The sequence below is a fragment of the Kogia breviceps genome, chromosome 19, assembly GCF_026419965.1.
Source record: "Kogia breviceps isolate mKogBre1 chromosome 19, mKogBre1 haplotype 1, whole genome shotgun sequence".
Classification (NCBI taxonomy): Eukaryota; Metazoa; Chordata; class Mammalia; order Artiodactyla; family Physeteridae; genus Kogia; species Kogia breviceps.
Window position 1 is genome coordinate 2845459 of NC_081328.1, and position 24245 is coordinate 2869703.

A 24245-nucleotide genomic window follows, 5' to 3' on the forward strand; every position below is an offset into this window, starting at 1 on the left:
TTGAAAAGCTTTGAATTTTATTGACCTTTAAAATGTTTAAAAATTTTTTTATTGGAGCAGAGTTGATTTACAATGTTGTCTTAGTTTCCGCCGTACGGCAAAGTGAATCAGTTATACATACGCAGATATCCACTCTTTTTTAGATTCTTTTCCCATATAGTCCATTACAGAGTATTGAGTAGAGCTCCCTGGACTATACTGTGCATGCTTAGCAGTTTTTAAATTTCATCACATCATTGCTGCTTGCGGAGATAGTTTTATTCATGACTCTGCGCCCAGCGTGACAGCTCTCCTTCCTAGCCTGGTGTCACCTACAGAATTGGCAACCTTTTCTTCTTAAATCTTACTCTTGTTGATATGCATATTGACTAGGTCGATACCTATATAGATTAGAATCTTGCAGTCCTCAGCCAATATCTTTTGGGTTTAGTTATTCAATAAGTTACGCGTCGGTAGAATTGTTTGCTAATGTAGCCCACCTTATGCCCCTTTATCCACTGCACACCATGAAGGACTTTTCAGCGGCAGAGATCAGGATATATTATGTCAGCATTTCCTCTCTAATGATGCTCTCTAGGGGGAAAGTGAGAGCAGCTTGGCCGGGTTGTTGATGCTTCTTACTCTCTTCTCCAAATGCTCACATAATATTTGACAAACCATTTTAGAATTCTGGTGTAAGTTCACGCTTCATCTGCTGTTTCCAGAATCTACCTTTTTTTTCCTTTTAAAAAATCAAGACGATGTTTCCTGTCTTCATCCTCCACCATTCTCCCTAATTTCTCAAACTTTACTGCCCGGATTTCAGTCACGTTGGTAAATTGTGTCAGTGTCGTGAGATGTAATTTGTTTGGGCCGCACTCAGATTCATAAAAGGAAGCCTTTGGGTGTCTCCTTACCTGATTTGAATTTCAGTTCCTCTTTCTGTCCAGTCACTTTTGGTTTTAAGACCTTTCTTCTCGATACAGCAAAATTAAGCATTAGCATTGCCTTCAGTGATGGGCATATCCTTTTTCTTTCCCTGGGTCCAAAAACTGAAAATCGCCTAAGACAAACAAAATAAAACATTAAAAAAGATAACAAAGGCCACTTTTACGCCCTCTGTCATTTCCCCCGAAGCTGTGTCAGTGTGTGTCGCTCTTCTGCACGTCCCACAGAAGCCTCCACTGTCTTTGGCAACTCCCTAAGCATAGACAGGAACGTACGATAGCAGACGCAGCTGAGCAGACGTTCCAGAGGTCCCGGATCCTCTTTCTTCTTCACACCCACCGCTGGCCACTGCATTCCTTCACGGAAGTTTGGCTGAGGCCTTCAGGTTTCCTCTGAAAAGCTTAGGTTTGGGGACTTCCCTGGCGGTCCAGTGGTTAAGACTGCAGCTTCCACTGCGGGCTTGGGGCGCTCTGGTTCGATCCCTGCTCCGGGGAGCTAGGATCTCGCGTGCCTTGCGACGCCGGCAAAAAATAAAAATTAAAAAAAATTTAAAAGCTTAGGTTTTTGGTGTTTTTTTTTTTTTGCGGTATGCGGGCCTCTCACTGTTGTGGCCTCTCCCGTTGCGGAGCACAGGCTCCGGACGCGCAGGCTCAGCGGCCACGGCTCACGGGCCCAGTTGCTCCGCGGCCTGTGGGATCTTCCCGGACCAGGGCACGAACCCGTGTCTCCTGCATCGGCAGGCGGATTCTCAACCACTGCGCCACCAGGGAAGCCCCAAAAGCTTAGGTTTTTAAAGTTAAGGATGAGCGGGGAGGGCTTTGGCATTTTGAGGACCGTTCCCCATTTCTTACCTCATTTAATCTTTGCAGCCCTGTGAGATAGGTAGTACCTTCCCTGTTTTATGGAATGGAAAGGTAAAGGTTGGCGGCTCAGAGAGGCGGAACTTGGTCAAGGATGCTCAGTAGGTCATTTTGAAAAAAGCGTTTGTGTTTATTTCTAAAGCGAGGCTACGTTCGCAGGTCCTGAGACGTGAACATCAGTGGTTCTCAGAGTGTGGCTTCCTGACTGAGCAGCGATAGCACCACCTGGGGACTTACTAGAAAAGCACCCATTCTCGGGCGTCAGCCGGACCCGCTGAATCGGAAGCTCTGGGGCGGTGTTTTAACAAGGCCTCTGGCGATTCTGATGCAGGCTTGGGTTTGAGAACCTCTGTCTGCCTTTCATACCAATAGCAAGTGCCCTCGAGTTCCCGAACAAGCAGGAAGTCACCCGATCTCCTTGAGGACCCGGCCACGTCAGCCGGGTCAGAACTCTTCTGTGCTCTCGTGTTTCTCCTCCTCCCGGAGAGGGAGACATTTCTGGCCAGCGCCCTCGTTCCCCACCTGCTTCTCTTTAAACCAAAGGGCAAACGGCAACTGGACACTCCACGATTTCTCAGGAACAAAGACTTGTCTCGGTTAACTTTGCCCACAAGTGTGACACCACCTGATGGGCAGGCGGTGGCTCAAACACGATGCTTTTCCCACCTTTCCTCTTGAGAACGATCCTAGTACAGCTTTTTCCATGGGATCAGGTGCCTCTGCAAACACGTCACCCGCCTGTGAGCGAGGTGGACTCGTGCTCTCCATCTAGAGAGGCGGGCAGCCGAGGGCGGCAAGTGAGTCGCGGGGTGGAGGTACGTTTGCTGCTCCGTAGCCGAGACCCTCCTGCTCTGCGGCCTGAGCCCTTCCCTGGTTTCCCGCCGTCTGACCCAGGTCAGGTGCTGGGTGGGAACCAGCAGAACCTCAGGTGCACGTCGTTGGGCGGGACAGCGGAGCCGATGGGGGTACAGCAGCCATGCCTCCTGGGGCTCGCTACACCAGGCAGGGGGCGGGCAAAGGAGGTGAAGATTTGGGGTGGTAGAGGCTTTCACCAGAATCATGAACAAAACAGAATGCCAAGGGCAGAAGGAAAGCTCGGGGACGGCGTGGAGCCTTCAGGCTGCTCGTAGCCTGGATATTTGAGAAACCTCCAGATGTACGTCTCAGCCCCAAAGCTTTCCTCCGAGAAGTGCTTTCCCCTCCTGGGTCTTACTCCAACGAGACCTGTCTGCCCGCCTACCTCTTTGGATACCACCGGCGCCACTTCCCCACCCATCAGGCCATCGCATCCCGCCATCCGCCAAGGGCACATTCTAAACTCTAACACCCGATCTCAGATGGCTCCAGTTTCCCTGCCCGAGCCGGCCGACACGCTGTTGTGTGCACGTGGGATGCGGCGGCAGCAGACGTAACCACCAGGCTTACTTACGCTAACGAATGTAAGCCTCACCCTACGACACCCTGCAGGGCACTGGTGATCACACATCTTCTACAGAGGAGGAGAGGTGGGGGCCCAGAGGGGCCGAGGGGCTTGCCCAAGGCCACAGCCCTAGTAAGAAAGCTGCAGGATGCCAGCCAATCTCCGACTCCAAGGCTGAGTTGGATTGTAAAACTGGTCCCTTGAAGTATGTCAGCTTCCCAGATTAAAATCCTAACTTATTTGGACCTTTAGGAACAAGCTATTGCATTTTCAGCTTGTAGCATTTCTGGGGGTAATGTGCTCCCTTATATACTCAGGTGCTTTGGACCTCCCTCCTCTGTCTGGCCTTCCTGGTGGGTGAGATGCTAAGCCACTCTGGCCTTTTCTCCAGGCATCCGTCAGGTAGAGGAGCTTGAGCTGTTTGCACTGATCTCCTTCCCGGCCTGGTTCCTGTCCCCACCGCAGCTCTTTGCGAGACCTTCACGGCCAGCCAACCCAGAGATGACTTACGCAGCCTTTCTCCATCGGTGCCCGGTTGCCAGACGTGTTCACGCTATCGCCAACTTTTTGGTTTAATCCGGGGTAGTAGTAACACCACCAAGAACAGAGGCAACTGGCCTCGCACGTTGGATCTGATACTAGAAGGTCGCGTAATTTTCATCATCTGCCTTCATCTCCTCCTCCCTCATCATCAGTGAGATGGAGGAACTGAGGCTCAGAGAAGCCAGGCAGGGAGCTCCCGATCATCCGGCTCCCTGGTACCAGAATCAGTGGGTGAACCTGCTTCCACCTGAAGTAGAGTTGTCTCGGTGTGTCCTCAGACCTCTTTTCTGGGTTGCTCTACGTTTGCAAGGGCATTTTGGCTGCGGTGGTGAGCTGAGGGGCTATGGTTAGGTAGTAGTCTATTACAGTCGTTTTTCCTAATTTGGCAGTATAGCTTTATTGGTCATTTTGAAAATTTTCAAACCCGTGAAAAGCTGAAACAATAGAGTAATGAACACACATATGCTCTTCACCCACGTTCACCAATTATCAGCCGTTTTTGCATTTGTGCGCTCTCTCTGTGTATACACATACACACACTGAATATGTGCGTAATGTGTGTGTGTGTGCGTGTGTGCGTATTTTTCTCAGACCTTTTGAAAATTATTTGTAGACACTTCATTCTGAGTATGTCAGCATTTAGGAGCGATTTTCAAGCTGTTTTCTGTGGACTCTGGCTTCTCTGGAGCTGCTGCTAATTTAAATTTTGTGGCGTCTGAAGCTGGTGTAAGACGATGTCTGTCATCTTCGGCCTCGGGTGTAAAGGTTTTGTCTTCAGAATAGCCCCGTTGCTCTCAACAACGGCCCTGCTAACAAGTCAACTTTTGAACTTATAAATTTGTACTCACAGACTACCGCTATGTCTATGTTGCATGTTGCGTTTTTACAGAAGATATAATTTGCAAACAGGCTTTTGTGACTAAAAAGTTTTGGAAACCTCAGTGAGCCCCTGGTCTCCTTCCGGGTCATCACTGACCATCTTTTGGGGGCCCCGAGGGCCGTGTGTGCTCACGTGTTTGGCTGTAAGGGCCCAAGTCACCGCTTCTGAGTGGATCACAAGCCAGTGCTAAATGGTAATGATCTCATGAAACAGGTACGTCGTTGTCGTGGCATTTTCCTTTTAAAAGCTCCACACGTATCGTTTCTTCCCATGCACCTCAGTGTCTGTACCTACACATGTATAAACATCATAGTGGACATTGATTATCTGGCTGCCCAGAATAATGATCCCAATGACAATAATACTGATGACAATAGGACGATAGTTAGCATTTATTGAGGGCTGACTACGTACCAGGCAGTCTCCTAAGTGCTTTGCATATAATACCCCATTTCATCCTTACACTGCTTCTGAAGTAGGAACTACTGTTGTTTCCCTTTTGCAGATGAGGAGACTGAAGCATAAAGGGTTAAGTAACGTGCCCGTGTTCGCGGAGCTAGTGAGCAGCTGGGCTGGGTCCACACCCAGGAGGCTGACCCCAGACCCCACACTCCGCTCAGCTGTGCTTCCTCCCAGATACCTGGGTTGGTGCTTGATTGAGGCTGGAAGTCCCCAGATAGATTCTCAAGCCCGCAGACATTTTTTTCCACTAGGGAGTTTTCCCTGCAGAGGTTTCTGGTTAACCTTCTGAAGCAGTTAAGGAACAAATATCTATTAAACATTTGTGTTTTCACTTTGATGATGAGTTAGGAAGATGACTGTAAACATAGTCAGGGTCATTCTAACCAGACAGCCATAGACAGACGTTTCCATCTAATTTCATATCCACAAGTATGTAAAAGTCACGAACAACAACAATGGAAGCTCAACACGAGGCTCCACGATATTTTTTCCCCCCTTTGAAAGGGGTCCCTTCCATTATTTAAATGTGACTACCTCTCTTCCTGTTGTTCTAGAAACGACATGAGCAGCTCTTTCAGAGTATACAGCAACTGCCTCCCCCTGAGCGGCGCCAAGCTTAGGAGATTTACGGTAACGGCGCGTTTCCCGGGAAGTCAGTACAGAAAGCCAGACTCAACGGCCGTTTCTGGGGAGAGCAGTTTTCTGCCCATTGCGGCAGTTTCCTTTTTCGTTGGGAGATGTTCACACTTGAAAAGGCTCAACTGGGATATTGGTCAGCCTCTCCTGTTCCTCTGGGGTTTGGTGCAGTTGACAGCCACCAAGGATAGAATGAGCTGGTCGTCTCGGAACCATGGAAAACACGGAATCGAGGCTCAGGAATGGCCCTTATTTTCGATGTGAGAAGGGGAACAGTTCTGCCCCCGTGTGCCAGAAGTGTGAGACGTGTGTCCTGGCCTGGAAGATCTTCTCCACCGAAGAGTGGTTCCGAAGGGTGGGCAGGATGTCCCAGAGGAGGTTTCTGGCCAGCATCCTGCAGCAGCTGGATAGCTTGTGTTTGTTACACTATTTTCAAAATATCCTTCAGACCACGCAGGGGAAGGATTTTGTCTACCACAGGTCCCGGGTCAACCTCAGCAAGAAGGAGGGGAAAATGGTCAAGTCCTCCTCGAACCAAATGCTGGACAAGATGGTGGAACAGAAGATGAGGGAGATTTTGTGCTGGTTTGGGAACAGCAGCTACTGGACAAAGGCGAATTACACACTCTTGCTGCTGCAGATGTGCGACCCCGAGTTACTGCTCACCGCTGATGATGTCATCAGAGTCCTGTGTCTGAGAGGGCGGAACGATGCCTCAGGTGAGCGAGGCCACGGGCAGAGACCTAAGGGTCCCCAGAGACCAGGAGGCCAGACTTCAGGAGCCCGGCCAGGAACGGGAGGTGTGGACTAGCTTAGGTAGACGGGGATCTTCCAGATTGCAGAACAGAGCGCTTTGTCCTGACACCCGATCCTGTTGGCCGAAGGAGAAGCCGCTGAATGTGACCTCCTTCTGGAAAATTATAAAAGGACACATGCAGAAGGAACTTTCAACTGTCAGGCGTTTCAAAGGGATTTCTGCATCCCTTAGGCCCAGAAGTGGCCGATCTGCGCCTCTGCTACTTAATGCTGGGGCGGTTCCTGCTTTAGCGGGTTAGGGATTGAAGCGAGTTTGAGAAGGAGGTAAGGGGGGTGCTGCTGAGCTGTTTTGCCCTTCACTTTGCACTGCACGGAAACTAGGCCAAGAGGTCAAAACCTAGGGCTTTCCTTCCTTCATCCCACTGTATTCCTTACTTGCACAGAAAATCCAACCTCGACTTGGAGTTTATCCAAGGCTGGATGGAGGTAGTGGAAGGGCCAAATAAGGCTGGAGTAGGCGTTCTCAATCGTTGCTTGTATCAGAATCACTAGGAGGGCTTATTAGAAGCCAGGTGGCCGGGGTCCTCCCCGAAAGGTCCTGACCCAGCAGGTGTGATGTGGGCCACAAGTCTGCGTTTCTCACAAGTTCTCAGCGGATGCTTATGCTGGTCTGGTGACCTCACTTTGAGAGCCGGTGGTCTAGGGTGTTGGTGACAAGGTCTTGGAAATGTTTGGCCAGCTGGACTGGGGCAGCAAAAGCAACCAGAGAGGAGGCAAGGGACTGGGGGTTGCAGGGGGTCCAGTATGAGAAGCAGCGGATTAGCAGACTGGGGCAAGGCTGGGAGAGGGCGTCAGATGGAGGGATTCAGAGGTTGAGCTCTTGAGGGCGGGGAATTCCTGCTGTGCGTGAGACCTCGTTTGTGGTCCTGTTTGCAGACTCATAGAATCCCAGGACAGTTTAAAGCTACGTGACCTTGGGGTCAGTTAGATCCCGTTATATGCCCTTGATTTCTTTGCTGTGTCCAGGAAGTAAAAGAATAATCATCTGGAATGAAGAAGTGGTAGAGAAAAATCAGAGGATCCCATAAGTTAGATTAGAGATTGATCAGTCTAACTCCTTTATTGTATAGGTAAGGAAGTCAGAGTTCAGGGAATCTGAGTGATTCGGCCGTGGTCACCCAGTCGGGGGGTTGAAAACCAGGCCTCCCGTCCTGATCATCTCCCATGGGCAATGCTGGCCCCCGGACAGGGGCGGCAGGCTCGAGTAGCCTCATCTGTACACACACAGGTCCTCACCCACCGCAGAAATCAGCTCCTTGTATTAAAAGTTGTGTAAGTCCAGTTACAGGTTGTGGCAACCTTCCCTTTTTCCTAGGGGAGCTTCTCTCTTAAAAATTAAATTTTCTAGACTTCCCTGGTCGTCCAGTGGTTAAGACTCTGTGCTTCTACTGCAGGGAGCATGGGTTCGATCGCTGCTGGGGGAAGTTCTGCGTGCTGCGCGGTGTGGCCAAAAAGAAAGAAAAAAAAATTAAATTTTCTAATTTGATTCAAGGGCATTTATTCATATCATTGAAGAAAATGACGCAAAAGCTTCAGAAAAGCAGTCTCTCTTCCAGCTCCTCCCTGTCTCTCTTTCTCTTTCCCTCCCTCTCTCCCTCTCATTCTCTCTCTGTCCTCGTGTATATAGAGCTCTGATGAAGTCTGCAGTGCAGGTGGGCTGGCAAAGGCTAACAGAGGCTTTCTGTGATTTTTACGTAGAAACTCAGAGGCCCCAAATAAAAACAGACATAGCTGGCCTGCTCCGTTTTGTGTCGACCAAAAAGAAGCCAGTAGAAATAAAACCATCTCTCTCCACCACACACCCGCTTAAAGAGCCGCTCATCTTGGCCTTTTGTTTTTCAGGGAACGACCCAGACTCCAAGGATGTGTTTTTCGTCCCTGAGAAAGGCCACACGCCCCTGCGCGAGACTTCGCAAGTCTGCTGGGCAGCCAGACCCGGGCGCACATCCTTCCCGTTGTCCAAAACTACAGGAGAAGCAAGCTGGCACGAAAATGTGTGGTGGGGAGCAGCCACTACTGGTAAGTCCGCGGGTAGGAAGAAAGCCGATGAGGAGGGGGTCCCGTGGAGATGGAGGGGCTGGTAGGGCAATGGTATCTGGGGAGGACAGTTGGGCAACTAACATTCACTTGTCACCTACGAAGTGGGTTGGGCTCTGTGATATTTATTCCCTGAGTTAATCCCCCGTCTGGTAAGGGGAGAAACAGGGCTTAAATTCAGTCAGTGTGGGACTTCCCTCGCAGTCCAGTGGTTAAGACTCTGCGCTTCCCCTGCGGGGGGTGCGGGTTCGACCCCTGCTCGGGGAGCTAAGATGCCCACGTGCCGTGGGGCGTGGCCAAAAGGTAAAGTAAAATCAGGCAGTGTGACCTTAAGTCCCCTTCTGCCCCAGGCCGGAATCTCTCGGTCTAGCCCCTGACCTCTGGGGTGGGGGGATGGGGAGGGGCCCCTCCAGGATCCAACCCACCAGGAGCTATTTTTGCAGCATGGGATTCAGTCTTGAGGTGGAAACAAAAGCCGTGGGGAATTGGGCCCTGACCTCAAGGCCGTCCTCACTTGGCTTTTGAAGCAAGACATATACACGGAATCATTCCGGGAAACACAAAACAGATTCAGGAGCGCTTTTTCTACAGAAATTTTCAAGTTTCAAACGTAGGTAGAGCAGGTGTAATCATCACCCACATAACCGTCATCCAGCCTCAATAATTGTCACCATCTTACCAATCTTAGTTCCTCCATCCCCCTCTTTTGAAACGGAGACGTTTTCCTGTTGGGCTCATTTCGAGGAAACTCCAGACACCATGCCATTTCCCCAGCAGGGCAGTTTAGAGGCCACAGACATCGACTTGAGCTGGGAACGTTGAAAACTGCTTGTGCGTTTGGTTGGGGAAGCTCTGTTTTCATTTTGGCAGAAGAAATGACCAAACCCCGGTGGCCTCAGGGTAGACCCTGATGAGCTCTGTTTTGGGGGACAGCTTTTGGCAAGGACTTGCTCTCGGCCCGGGGTCACCCCAAAGGACGCCCCAACCGTGCCCCCTTCTCCGGCTTTCCTCTAGAAGGACAGCGGAAGAGTTCACTCCAGTGTACTTCCGAGGTGAATCGGCTGTCTTCTGAAAAAGCAAGCGTGTCCAAAGCAGGCGCGGCCCCTGCCGCCGATGTGCTGGTGGATCTGGAGGCCGTCAGAGAGCTGTCTTGTGGGGTCAGCAGATACCGCGACTTCATCCGTCACCTGCCGGTCCACCTCTCCAAGTATATCCTCAGTACGCGGGGCCTGTGGGGGGATTTCTCAAGACCCCGCCCCCCCCCAGCCCGCCACCATCGCAGCGCAGTTGGGAGGTCCCCAGGTCCACCTCTTGTTTTCCAGATATGCTGGATAAGAACAGCCTGAACAGGTGTGTGTTCGTGAGCCAGCACTGGGCAATGCTGGTGCGGCAGGTCAAGACCGACCTGTCCGTGCACTCTTTCATCCAGCACCAGATCGCCTTCCTGCAGGTACTTTCTTGGGGAGGGGACAGCTGCAGACCAGCCGCATGTCTGCCCCAGCCTCTCCGTATGCGGTAGCCCCTGAGCTGGCCTCCTGCTGCTTCCTCAGCTGCCTTTTTGTCCGGACTCCCGATTATCCCATTTACTCTCCCCTCGTTGGTGCATCTAGCAGGGATGACACGTATAGAAACCTCTTGGGAAGAAGACAGAGGCAGAGCCTCTCCGGAGCCTCGCAGAGCAGGGAACTTTCCCCAGGGAGCCGTATTGCAGCTCGTGCGATATAAGAAAGCCTCATGTACACAGATGTTTACAGAGCCACGAAGTATTTTTTTAGGTTAAAATGCAGTTTTCCCTGGATAGTAACCATCTCTGGCATTTATCCTTCTGTTCCTTGCCAGAAGCCTGACCCTAAATCATGGCTTCCTGGTAGCTTGGCTTTTTCCCAGCAGAGGGAGAGGAGGCCTCGAGCCAGGGGACGTGCTGGAAGCTGGGAACCGCCCACCGTCCTCGCCGGGTCCCCGCTCCGGATGCTTGGTGGGCGTTACCCTCCTTCAGTCAGTCTGCACGCACCACTGGCCTAGCTGGCCAGGCCCGGGCCTTCCTTGCCCAGAACTTACCCGTCTTTCAGATCTTGCCAAGCTCTAGTGTTTCCCCTCCTCTTGGAGTGTAAGCGCTAAGAGTAGCCATTTTCTGTTATCCTCCCCCAGGGGTCCTACACCAGGGGAATAGACCCTAACTACGCCAACTGGGTTACTGTCCCAGTTCCTAAGATGGCAGATGACGGGAAGCACCTATGTGTGAAAAATCAGAAATGGAAACTGAGGACGAAGGTGGGTTCCGATGGCACCTGGGGCAAGCGACTGTGGCCGTCCTTTCCTACTGGCCACTGAAGGCCGAGGTCCAGACTCGGCCCTCACATATGGATGTAGGATATGGGAGACGTAGGATATGGGAGACGTAGGATGGGGCATATGGATGTCGGATATGGGAGGATGTAGGATACAGCATATGGCTGTAGGGTATGGGAGGCAACATCCCTAAGGGAGACCGCCTGTTGGGTGCTGTGTGTCCTTAAGCGAGTGACTTTCTCTCCTTAAGCCTTAACTACCTCTTCTGTTAAATGAGGGGGCTGATTTGGTTGTCTTCTCAGGGTTCTTCCTGACTGCAGCTCCCACGTCAGGTCCTGTGTCCATGGCATCTGTCATCTAGCAGGGAGCTCAGAGCCAGGAGCAATGTCAGGATTGCTGGGATTTTCCTCACCACCTCTGTCCCTGCCTTGAGAGGCTGCAGGGGGGTCGGTCGCTCGGGACTGAGGACATGAGGGCAGGGCTACGGCCGTCCCCAAATGTCCAGGGTCCAGAATGAATTAAGCTTTCCGACCACTCACTTCCATTTTTTTTTTTTTTTTTTTTTTTGTGATATGCGGGCCTCTCACTGTTGCGGCCTCTCCCGCTGCGGAGCACAGGCTCCGGACGCGCAGGCTCAGCGGCCACGGCTCACGGGCCCAGCCGCTCCACGGCACGTGGGATCTTCCTGGACCGGGGCACGAACCCGTGTCCCCTGCATCGGCAGGCGGACTCTCAACCGCTGCGCCACCAGGGAAGCCCACTTCCACGTTCATTCTGGTTCTAGGACAGAAGGAGAGCGTCACTTAGCCTCAGACCTCTCTACAAAATCTCGGGCAGTAACAAGAAAAGTATCGTGTCTCAGATGGGAGACCCTGAGCTCTGGGTTCTGCCCATTCAGGCGTGCTGGTCCTTCCCCAGACCAGTGGACTCCTGCCCCCTCCTCTCTGCTCAAGGGCCTTCTTTTTTTTTTTTTTTTGTGATATGCGGGCCTCTCACTGTTGCGGCCTCTCCCGTTGCGGAGCACAGGCTCCGGACGCGCAGGCTCAGCGGCCACGGCTCACGGGCCCAGCCGCTCCGCGGCACGTGGGATCTTCCCGGACCGGGGCACGAACCCGCGTCCCCCGCATCGGCAGGTGGACTCTCAACCACTGTGCCACCAGGGAAGCCCAAGGGCCTTCTATTTTGAAATCTATTCAATGGGCCCTGAAAGGATACTTAACAAGGGTGGTCAGACTGTAGCTTTCCATAGGAAGACTGTGCAGTTTCAGTTAGAAGTTGAGAAAGAGAGGGTCCAGTTCTTATGTCTGTAGAGGCCATTCTGGTCACACAAAGGAGGGAGGGGGACGGGAGGGCAGCAGGATGATGGGACCGTGGTGACTCTGGGGGGTCCACTCACTACTCAGGTGCAGCTGAGTATTGCCATGGGATACTGTGCACCCCGGCTTCCCAGGCCGCCTGAGCTTTCAAGGGAAGTGAGAGGGCTTCCCTGGTGGCGCAGTGGTTGCGAGTCCGCCTGCCGATGCAGGGGACGCGGGTTTGTGTCCCGGTCCGGGAAGATCCCACGTGCCGCGGAGCGGCTGGGCCCGTGAGCCGTGGCCGCTGCGCCTGCGCGTCCGGAGCCTGTGCTCCGCAACGGGAGAGGCTGCAGCAGTGAGAGGCCCGCATACACCACCCCCCCAAAAAAGGGAAGTGAGAAATCTGAATTATCACGGGACAGCTCCTGCTTTTCTTTAATGCTGGCAACCAATGAAAAGCATTTCCAAAAAACCCCCCAAAACTACATGGGCCAAAGAAAGCACATTTGTGGACCTGCAAGTTTTGAAATCCTTGAGTTGGCCCCTCCACTCATTTTATAGATGAAGAAACAGAGTGTCAGGCCTCCACTGGAGGGAAAGAGGCATAAGTTCAAGGCTGACCCTCTCTTTCCAAGCCCGTCGCTCTGTTAAGTGTAACAAAACCAACACCCTTCTTCCTTAGGTGATGTAGCTAGTAATTGCCAGACAAACAAGGACTACCCAGACAGTGTTTGATGCTTAGAAATGTATAATTAATTTAAGAAAAGAAAGAGAAACAGGTACAGGTATGGAGACCGGTAGGGAAGCAGTGGGACTGAGCAGTGAGGGGGCTGCTGGGAAGAGGCTGAGGCGAGTGGTGGGTGCTTCCGCGGGCGGTGGCTACAGCGGGAACTGCCTGTGCTTGATTTCCGTGATCTACTTGATCTACTTGACCCTCACAATGGGTCGGGTGGACAGCGTTGCCCCCAGTGTGTGGGTGTGGAAATGAGGCTGTGCTGTTAGAATACTTACCCAAGGTCTCCTAGCTGGTCATAGCAGAGCTGGGATTCAAACCCAGATCTTTTTCACCCCATCGACTCCACCAAGTAGCCTCCAGGCTCTCAAAGCTCAGTGGGTGAGCGTAGAGCCAAGGAATTCCAGCCTGGGCTGTGAGAAGCCAGGGAAGCCTCGTTTAATTCAAGGCAGATATCCGAGCTGCCTGAACACGCTACGGGAAGCAGGCTGATGGATTCTTTTGGGGAGAGACTTCTATGTGGATGTCAGGACCTGGAGAAAGATCGAGAAAGAGAATGGGCTGAGGAAGAGTGGACGGGCCTGGAAGAGAAGGCTGAGGTTGGGAAGGAAGACAGGTCCCCAGACACAAACGTCGTGCTGTGGTCCTCTTTGCTTTCATCGTAAACTCACCTTGTCTTATTGATTTCCTGCTAGTGTGATTGCTATTTCCTGCTTTTTGAGGTTGAAGAATGAGGCTTGGAAGATGACTGGAACTGGAATTCCAGTTGAGTCATCTATACCAGAATTTAGCATCCCTGGAGGGCCATAGCCACTCGGCAAGTGTGTGATGAAGGGAGGGAGTGGGGAGGGAGGGAGGGAGGAGGGAAGGAAGGGAGGAGGGAAGGAAGGAAGGAAGGGAAGGAGGGAGGAAAGAAGGAAGGAGGGAATGAAGGAGGGAAGGGGGAGGGAGGGAAGGATGTAGGGAAGGAAGGAAGGAGGGAAGGAAGGAAGGAGGGAATGAAGGAGGGAAGGGGGAGGGAGGGAAGGAGGGAGGAAGGAAGGAAGGAGGGAAGGATGTAGGGAAGGAAGGAGGGAAGGAGGGAGGGAAGGAAGGAAGGGAGGGAAGGAAGGAAGGAGGGAAGGAGGGAAGGAAGGGACAGAGGGAGGAAGGGAGGAAGGAAGGAGGGAAGGAAGGGACAGAGGGAGGAAGGAAGGAAGGAAGGAAGGGAAGGAGGGGGGAAGGAAGGAGGGAGGAAGGAAGGAAGGAGGGAAGGAAGGAAGGGGGGAAGGAAGGGACAGAGGGAGGAAGGAGGGAAGGAAGGAAGGGAAGGAGGGGGGAAGGAAGGAAGGAGGGAAGTAAGGGACAGAGGGAGGAAGGAGGGAAGGAAGGAGGGGAGGGAAGGAGGGAGGGAGGAGGGAAGGAAGGAGTGGAGGGAAGGAGGGAGGGAGGAAGGAAGGAAGGAGGGGAGGGAAGGAGGGAGGGAGGAGGGAAGGAAGGAGTGGAGGGAAGGAGGGAGGGAGGAAGGAAGGAAGGAGGGAAGGAAGGGAGGGAAGGAAGGAAGGGAAGGAAGGAGGGAGGGAGGAAGGAAGGAGGGAAGGAAGGGAGGGAAGGAAGGAAGGAGGGAAGGAATGTTGGAAAGGGACGGGGAACACCCCTGTTGAGACTTGGTAAAATCGATTGCCCCTCTCTGAGCCTCAGATGCATCATCTGTAAAATGGTGGGAATACTTTGTGAGGCAGCTGTAAGGAGAAATGAAGGTTGCAGATGTATGAAAACTTTGACACACAAGTGCGTAGAGCGTGCAACAGGAATTTCACATGTGACTTGAGTTCCCACGAGTACGCTCTCTACTGTCTCGTGCACACACAACAGGAGCTCGAAACCCCGGCTTCTGTGAAATGGGCACCGGTGACTTTATTTTGTGTGTCGTGAGCTCATTTTTGGAAAAGTTGTGCTATCAGCAACATCGGAAGTTCACAGAATCAGAGGTAGAAGAAGGATCGGGACCTTCAACTCAGTATTTTCTCACTCAGGGGTTCCTTTTGCTCACGGGTCCCTCCCCATCACCACGTAGCAGTGGCCACAGCCTGAAGAGGAGGAGCTCTTGGGCCCCTGTGCCCTCGCCAGGGGGGAGTCTCAGGGATGTGTGGCCGGGGTCAGGTTGCTGCCATCCTTTGACTGTAAGTGTTCCCTTGTTAGAATGACTACGACCTGTGGACCGCATACCAGAACCAGGAAACTCAGCAGGTGCAGATGGAGGAGAGGAATGTCTTCTGTGGCACTTATAACATCCGCATTCTCTCTGACGTGTAGGTACTGTGGTCAGAGTCCAGCTCTCCAGGGACCCCTGAACCACCCACACGGGCATCTGAGGACTCCCAGGACCTTCGCTCACTTGGAAGGGCAGTCCTTCCTCACCTCAAGCCCCAGCCTCAAACCCACATGAGATCCCATTTGGAGAATTAGGTGCTTGATTTTTGCACCATTCTTGGCATTGGGTGGAGGTCGCTCTCCCCTTATAAATCTTCTGTACACGGACCAACAAGCCTTTGCACAAGTCACAGGCATGAAATCTTTTTAAAGAATATCTTTACTGTTTAATTCTTATTTTAGAAGTAATATATCCTTACTGGAAAAAAAAAATCCACGAAATGCCAGGAAATGTATAGAGGAAAGGAAAGCTCTCCTACAATCTTGTCACATAGAGATAACTACCATTAATATTGATGTCTACCCTAGAATTTTTTCTTTGCCTCTATAAATACATATTTTAAATAGAAGTGGGCCTATGCTATACATAGTTCTGTAACCCACTCTGGCAAGGTACTGTGAATGTCTTTCCATGTTAAATATGAAAATGGTATTTATGATAACTACGTAATGTGGCATCATTTGAATATACCGTAAGAAGACCCTTTAATAGGCAACTTTCTGCCATACTTTAGACATAGGACTTCACTCTTTGTTCATAAAGTTTTGTGAAGGCCATCATTGTTCTATTTTTGGCTGTGAACCTTACTAACAAATTGCTTCTTGACCAGCCAGTAGGGGGAAGACAGAGCAGATGGGAAAAGGCAGAGCTGAGATTTTATGGATAGTACGGTGATACGTGCTCTTTAGAAGAGAAGATGACTGGTTGAACTCTAAATAGGACAAATGGAATGAGGACAAAAACGTCAGGAATTGCTCCTCCTATTTAGAGTGACTTTATATCCCTGTTTACTGAAACAATTCCACTTTACTCTGTGGTCCTCAGATAATCAGCAATAGTGTCCCCTTTCACAATAAAAAAATCTCAGTTTGGACAATATTTGGTCATCCTGCTCATATTTTATCTATTTGCTAATAATCTTATGATTGGAAAATTAATGGAGGGCAAGGTCCATTCATATCTTATTCATCTGTCTTTGTATTTCCCATTAGCACCTTATTATCACAGGACTTTGCCCCTAATATATGCTCACTGGATATTGGTTAAGGGAAAAAAGAAGAACAGCAAAAAACCAACAGTGGGACATGCAGTGGGTATAGGGCTTCCCAAGGGTGTTCCTCTGAGGTTTTTCATGAAAAAAGATTTCCATGGTCAAATAAGGTGGGAAATGCTGCATACTCTGTTCTGAGTCTTGCTGATTTATCATACATTAGCAGAAATTATTAAAATAGTTTTGCCTTTTGTGTTTAGGTTTTAAATCTATTTGAAATGGATTTCTGTTATGGTGTGAGGTGGGGATCCATCGGGGACCGTCCACATTAGGCCTTGCCTTCTGCTATATTCCTTGTTGGAAGGCCCTGGATTTTCCATGATAGTATTGCTGCAGGTGAAAGGCACTGTGCCCAGTGAGTTCTAGGAAGGACACTAACGCTTCTTTCCATGGATCATGCTTTTCCTGACAACTCAGGTGGGACCGAAACAGAGTCATCCACTATTCCGGGGGAGATGTGTTAGCTGTGTCATCCAATCGCAAGATCCAGCTTCTGGACATCATACAAATAAAGCAGATACCCATCAAGTTCCGAGGCCACACCGGCCGTGTCCGTACCCTCTTCTTGTGTGAGGAGGAAAACTTTCTCCTGAGCGGGAGTTATGACCTGAGTATCAGGTAAGTAGAGTCCAAGAAAGCTGTGGTGCCCAGGCCTAAATGCAGCTCGTGGAAAGAGCATGCGTGCTTTTACCTTTTCGTATTTATGCAAAAGTTATCCTAAATTACACTGACTTTTAGAATAACCCACTTTTTTTTTGGCAAGATAAAACCCCCAAATTTTGTATATTGTTTAAACTTTGGATGAGATAGATGTACAGCAATGATCAGAGCTCCTTAAAAAACAGTGTGACTCTGGGAATTACCTGGCGGTCCAGGGATTAGGACTCTGTGCTTTCACTGCCGAGGACGCGGGTTCAGTCCCTGGTCAGGGAACTAAGATCCCACAAGCTTCGTGACCAAAAAACAGACAAAAACAAACAAACAAAAAAACCAATGTGACTCATACACGTTCCCACGTTATCTCTTAGTTATGCTTTAGAAATGCACAGAAAATATTCCAGTGGCTCGGGTCAATTGTTGTGTTGTTCTTGTTTGAAGGTCAGCTCTACCACTGAATCAGTGCCATGGATTCTGAGCCTGGTGACCATTCTAGGGACCCTTCCACCTAATGCCAGCTAACAGTTATCAATTATTTTCTACACACTGCTCATTGTTCTAGTGTTATATACATTATTGCAAAGTTTCTCAACCTCAGAACCATTGACATTTGGGGCTGGAAAATTCTCCCTGTGGGGGTTCATCCTGTGAATTGTAGGATGTTTAGCAGCATCCTTGGCCCTTGCATGCTAGATACCAATAGCACCTCCCTACCAACTCGTGACAACCAAAAATGCCTGCAGACATTGTCACAGGGGACGGAAATCACCCCTGGTTGACAGTCACTGCATTAGTGTATTTAATTCTTCACAAAAACCCTGTGAGGTAACTACTATTATTATCATCTCCATGTTATCAATGAGGAAATGAAGCTTACTCAGAAAGTAGGTAACCTTCCCAATGTTACAGCTAATAGGTGCTACAACTGGGATTCAGATCCAGGCCTTGGACTCATAAAACTCTGCTGCCTTCCAACTCCCTCTTGAACTCTATACCGTCTGATCCCTTGGGCCCTCAGAAAAAATCTCAAAAACTTACCATTTTGGTGGGGGGGCCTGATTCCTGCAGATACTGGGATCTGAACAGCGGGGCTTGCGTACGCATCTTCAGCGGCCACCGGGGGACTATCACTTGCATGGATGTGTGCAAGAACAAGCTCGCATCTGGAGCAAAAGATTGCCAGGTGAAAGGTGAGAAAGAAGCACCTCCAGCTCTCTCAGAAGTTTCCCCCAACCCATGGGTTGCCAAAGGACTTGTTTTGCTCATTTCTATGGGCGGTCAGATTCAGAAATATTTTAAAATGTAAACGAGGAGAGACAGCTTTCTTTCCTTGGGGGATAGAAGGTGTGGGTCAGGGGGACAGCATCCGGAAGGAATGAGGACGTGAACGTCTGCCATGACTTTCCTGAAATCCACTCCATAGGAAGCGTTTTTCAGGCTTATTAGAGTTGAGGAGACTTATCAGAGATGAGCTGTCCGACTCTTGGACGCCGAGGCTAAGTTCCAGGGTCAGAGCCAAGGTCCCTGCACTGCCGGCTCTCCTGAGGGCTGTGTTCGGGGAGCGCTGGGTCACAGGTACACGGACTGTGGTTGAGCCTCTGGAGCTGCCGGGCCAGGTGAAGCCTTCCGGGGTCGGACACGATGGGCTCGGCCGGTCTGAGCTTCTGCGATGGGGTGTGGGTCCCCACTGCCGTGCCCCTACCCCTCTCTCCCTCTCCCTTTCAGAGTGGGATATAAAGACAGGAAAGTGCCTGAAGACCTTTAAACACAAAGACCCCATCCTGGCCACCGGGATCAGTGACACGTACATCGTGAGCAGCTGTGAGAAAGGGCTGGTCAAAGTCTGGCACGCCATCACAGGCCAGCTGGTAAAGGTGAGGGGTGGGGACTGGGGGCGAGGGGCTGGAGGACACTGGCAGGCCCCCTCCAGACTGCCCTAGGGCAGCTGAGTGACAGTCATCTAAAGAGGGTGGTCCTGAAAAGGGGGAGGGGAAGGCCCCCCAAGAAAGGGCCATTCTGAGCCAGTAGAAGGTCAAGGCCCACGTGAGCTGCGTTGTCATGGGTGGGTGGTGGCGGCGGGGGCTGCGTTCTGACTCCGCACGCTACGTGGGCTCGGGGTCTTTTAACAGCAGCACGGGGAAAGTGCCTTGTCCTCTTCTGGAACCTTCCAGCCTGATTCTGGTGTGGGGTATAGGAATGAACAAAGCCACAACCGTTCTCCTCCTTCCTCTCATGAGAAGAGAACATTGGCTGCCTAGCAAGTGACGGTTCACACACAAGAAGCGTTCTCGCTGGATTGGAAGCCCCCCGGCCCTAGTGGGCGGTGGGGAGATGTCGTTTGTGGCGGGACACAGGATCACAGTGAGAAGCACTGGCCCGGCTGGTAGGCTCTTGCCGCCAGTGATGTCATCACCGTGGTCTGCCCAGCAGTTGCAGGTACAGGGAAGCCCGGCTGCCTCTGGGTCCTGCCAAGGAGCTGGGGACGCAACACCCGAGCCTTGCCCTTCTGGCAGCAGAGGAAGGTTAAATCGTGGCCCTCCCTGGCACTCTAGGAAGGGGGGGCCCTGCCCCGCCACAGACCCGCCGGGAGCAAGGCCTCTCGCTGCTCACGTCCCCCCTTCACTCGGGACAGAGCTCCGGAGAGCGGGGGACGTGGGGTCCGCTGGCCTCCTGAGAGCAAAGGCGCGGTCAGCTCAGGTCAATGCTAAGTGGCGGTGGCCACGGATCGGTGGGGCGTGGCTTTGGGATTCATCTCGAGAAGCCTCCAGCTCTGGCCTGTGAGGGGCCACGGTCCGAGCTGAAGATGCGCTGAAAACAGAAGCATCTTTTCTTGCAGACGCTCAGCGGCCACGAGGGAGCCGTGAAGTGTCTGTGCTTCGACCAGTGGCATCTCCTGTCGGGAAGCGCTGACGGCCTGGTGATGGCCTGGAGCATGGTGGGAAAGTACGAGCGGTGCCTCGTGGCCTTCAAGCATCCAAAGTAGGTGCCGAGGAAGCCGTGACCCAGGTCCTGCCCCGCTCGGTCTCCTGCCAGAGCCCGGACTTCGCTCTCCGGCATGTCGGTCCCCTCGCTGACCCCTCCTCTGTCTCTGCTCCCTCCTCTCTGCCCGCCGCCTGCCGCGACCACCCCTCTCCCGTCCTCCCTTATTTCTCTTCAGAAATCATGCTAAATGTACGTTTTGAGAGGCTATTTGAAGCTTTACGCTTACGGCACACGGGATAGATTTGTGTCTGTTGCCTACCAAACTCAGGAATATTGGCGGAACTGTCCCCGCAATAATGCCAGCTCCGGTAAGCTTAAAATCTTGGAATTGCATGGTCACAAAAGCTTAAAGTTATCCAAGTGCCAAAGGTTTAAAAATAACCGAGGGCTTAAAGGAGGAGCTCCCTTAAAGCCTGCGGGCTTGATTCTATTCCAGGACAGCAAGTGGATTTCACTGTACAATTCCAGTCCCAGTTTGGTGGTGGTGGCTGCTTGGAGCCAATTTAGAAGTACTCTGAGGTCACATCTAAGCTTATTTGAAAGGGTATTGTAGTCAGTTAATGGTTCTGCCACAGTCATGGGTTTTACAGGCTGCTCTACGCCACTCCAGTACTGCATGAATAATGCTTCTTCCCCTGAGTGCATTATAAGAAATCCCAGGAAACTAAGTGCTGTCCCAATTGATTGAAAGCGTAAATGGGCCTTCCAGGAGGATCTATCACGGGATAGTTATTTAGTGAAATATGGCCCTAAGTTTCCTTGTACCGTCACAGGAACCTCTTGAACAGGCAGACTGGCTTTGTGGGCGGTGGAGGGGGATATGGGCGTTTATGTGTATGTTCTCTCTCTGGGGTGTATGACTGCATTGTTGACAGGTGGGTGTCAGGAAAGGCCAGTGTTCAGTGATTTATCCAACCCTTGGGTGATTATCAGTAAGCTTCTCAGCATACCATTTGGATTGTCAAAACTTGACCTCAAGGAGGGACTCAAACTTTGTGATGTCACCTGAAAATTGTAACTGAGTTTTTAAAACTTTCCAAGCATGATTCAGTAAGATTTAGTTTCGTTATTGGAAAATAATTGTTCCCAGCAAGTTCAGCAGTATGTTCAACATTTCATCAATCTATGAGCCTCCCACTCTTCCTCAGCTATGAGACCTTCTTAGACCATTCCCACTTCCATCGAATGACAGCCCAACATACCATTCACATTGGCTCTTGATGCCTTGCACAGTTACAGCAAATCCATAGACAGTTACAGCACACTTGGAGGACATTGTCAATGTTCTCATTTTTAGGGCCCTTTCTCCCACTCATCTGTAGTAGTGCTGTGTATATGTAAGTGCTTAATAAATATTTCCAACTGACTGATAATGAAGACTGATTTGACAGATCGCCTTCCTGGAGGGTTCTAATGATTGCACTGATACCCATCTTTAGAATGTGACATGGATGAAAAAACATGTATTTGCTCTCAGTCCTTCATGGAAGAAGGACCAGAGAAAGAGGACTCCTTTCTGTTCTCTTGGTCCAACATTTTTTTAATCCAAAGTTAAGATTCCGCATACAGTGTAGGAGAGAATGGACATGAGGAATGAAATTAGAGGATGCAAAGTAGGGCTGACAAAAATGATGATCCGTAGAAAAGCTTCTGTACCCTGTAGTGTCTTTTTTTAAAAAAGCTTTATTCTTTAATGTCTTTTCCATAGCTAGTATTGTACTAATATATTTCTTTGCAATTTTAAAATTAAGATATAATTCACATTACATAAAACCTACCATTTTGTAGCATACAATTCAGTGGTTTTTAGTATATCCATAATGTTGTGCAACCATCACCACTATCTAATTACAGAATATTTCCCTCAGTCAGTAGTAATGCCCTCTGTTTCATTTCTGATTTTAGTAATTTGACTTTTATTTCTTATTTTATTGGTCAGTCTAAGCAAAGATTTGACAATTTCTAGCTAAAGGTTTGTTGATCTTTTCAAAGAACAAACTTTTGGTTTTATTAATTTTCTCTATTGTTTTTCAATTCTCTTTTCATTGATTTCTGCTCTATATTTTCCTTCCTTCTGCTTGCTTTGGGTTTAGTGTGACCCTTTTTTTTAGTTTCTTAAGGTGAAAGGTTAGTTTATTGATTAGAGAAATGTGAGTATTTACTGCTATAAATTTCCCTCTGAAAACTGCTATAGGCTGCATCCCATAAGTTTTGATATGTTGTGTTTTTATTTTAATTTATCTCAAACTTACCTGGAGCGCAAGTTGGAGCCAGCTGTTGTAGGGAGAATTTCGTTGGAGGCATCTACCTAAGTCTTCTCCTGACCCCCTCTCTTTTCCTGCTGGTTGTCACAAAAGGGAGCTCAAAAATCTCACCCCTGGGTACAATTTTCCTTAAGGATGTTTCACTGCAAGAATTAAAGCCACTAATTTAAGAACCAAAAGAAACTGCTCACATACCAGGTTTTTGCTTCTTATAAAGATGATCATTTCCCCTTGTTTTTTCTTTCTTTCTTTGTATAACAATGCTACTTTTAGAAAGATTCCAAACGTTAAATATTTCTCAGCATGAGAAGTATTAGCTAGGAATCAAATTGTAAGAGAGAAGCATGGTCATCTATGTATCAGACCAAAAAGAGAAAAGAATCTGTGACTTAAGCTTTTTTGTTTTGCCACCTTGTGGCACTGTGACCAAATTGCAGGAAAAATAACACAGAATAGGGGGGTAGATTCCACCTGTGTCTTGAGGGTTAATGGTTTACATCCAGAATCATAAAATGATGGCAAACATCGTTCCAAGGACAGTCACGACCACTGCCTCCCAACAGTACCCCAAATGCCCCAACTCCAGACACACCCACACAGTTTGCCAGAAGGTGGGTACTGCCCATTTGCTCTGTTCCCTTCCAGGGAGGTTCTCCACGTGGCCCTTCTCTTCCTCCGGGTCATCAGTGCCTGTGCAGATGGCAAGATCCGCATTTACAATTTCCTAAATGGGAACTGTCTGAAGGTGATGAAAGCCAGTGGCAGAGGTTATCCTGTGCTGTCCTTCTTTATTCAGGGCAACAGGTGAGTGGTAGGTGTGGCGGTCAGAGCCCAGAGCATTTCTGTTTGGATGATGTTTTTTTTCTCCTCTGGGACACCGGCCCCAGATTTGCCAGCAGCAGGAGAGAGTGGGCCGTGCTCCCCTCCAGTCTTGGCTGCAGTTAATAGGCTCATGGGGGACTCACGGGACTTCACACAGAACCTAGCAATCAGGGACCGCACTACTTCTCATTCGTTCTGGGTGTCTGATCCCATCACGCGATGGGATCGATTCAGCTCTGCCGTGGGGACCGAGGTTCCGCCAGCCTGCGGCCCCTGATCCCACGTCCAGCCTGAGAGCTCCGCAGCTCTCTGTGTCTCGCTTCTGATGCAGAGACACTTGCAGGAGGGTGGGAGTGGCGTTGGCGGGCGGCCCAGCGTCCAGCGGGGGCAGAACCGAGCAGATGAGTTTACAGAAAGCAGAACCATGACGACACTAGTTGTACATAATACTGTGTTGTTAGACGCTAGGTTCAGGGTGATATTATGTGAAAATACCCAACCAGACTTCACTTTTAAATTCTGCCGCAGCCTCACTCAAGACGTCACTTCGTCGCTTCGAACCACATTGCCTTCCTCCTAATGATTACTCCTCCTTGCTTCAAGTAAGGGGGTGCTGGTCTACTGAGGCTCAATAAATGAACGGTTTTCTGTTACGAAGTCAGAAGGCTATAAAAAAAAAGGTCACCTTTGACCTTTTCCTAATCATGACGTCCGAAGAGAGATGTCAGCTTGAGCAAACACATGTCTGAAAGAGATTCCTAATTGGAAATGATTCCCCAAGGTCCATGCCAGCCCTTCCAACCGTAACGAGTCACTTTTGCGGAGACTTTACGCTGACAGTGGCAGTCTTAAAATTGCAGCCTTTTGGCGCCGAAAGGAGCCCACACACAGCCTTTTGCATTTCTTGTTTACGTTATGTTATGGGAGACCTAGGAGCAGAGGCGGGGGAGGGAAGGCAGTGCCCTGCAGACGCTGTGAACCCCAGGGACAGTGGGTGGGTAGGAGGCGATGTCGGGGGCCCCGGGTTTAGAACTCTCTCTTCTCTAGTGTCACGAGAGCGTGGATTAGGGAAGACGGAAACCCTCCTGCTTTACAAAGTACAAATGTTCTGTCTGCACGTAGAGCGTGCACAGGCACCCGGAGCGATGGCGTGAAGGG

At 50.3% G+C, this 24245-nt stretch overlaps 1 protein-coding gene across 1 annotated transcript in view; it reads left to right on the plus strand.

Moving 5' to 3' along the window:
• Positions 1 to 24245, plus strand: part of LOC131746319 (F-box/WD repeat-containing protein 10-like) — a 47254-nt gene that overhangs the window by 18435 nt on the left and 4574 nt on the right. Inside the window, exons 7-18 of the mRNA XM_059047543.2 lie at positions 5647 to 5744; positions 5926 to 6447; positions 8387 to 8563; positions 9596 to 9799; positions 9904 to 10031; positions 10730 to 10852; positions 15080 to 15189; positions 16780 to 16980; positions 18088 to 18209; positions 18745 to 18893; positions 19856 to 19998; positions 22911 to 23069. Of these exons, the coding sequence (XP_058903526.2) occupies positions 5647 to 5744; positions 5926 to 6447; positions 8387 to 8563; positions 9596 to 9799; positions 9904 to 10031; positions 10730 to 10852; positions 15080 to 15189; positions 16780 to 16980; positions 18088 to 18209; positions 18745 to 18893; positions 19856 to 19998; positions 22911 to 23069 (2136 nt within the window). The remainder of the gene's footprint in view (positions 1 to 5646; positions 5745 to 5925; positions 6448 to 8386; positions 8564 to 9595; positions 9800 to 9903; positions 10032 to 10729; positions 10853 to 15079; positions 15190 to 16779; positions 16981 to 18087; positions 18210 to 18744; positions 18894 to 19855; positions 19999 to 22910; positions 23070 to 24245) is intronic.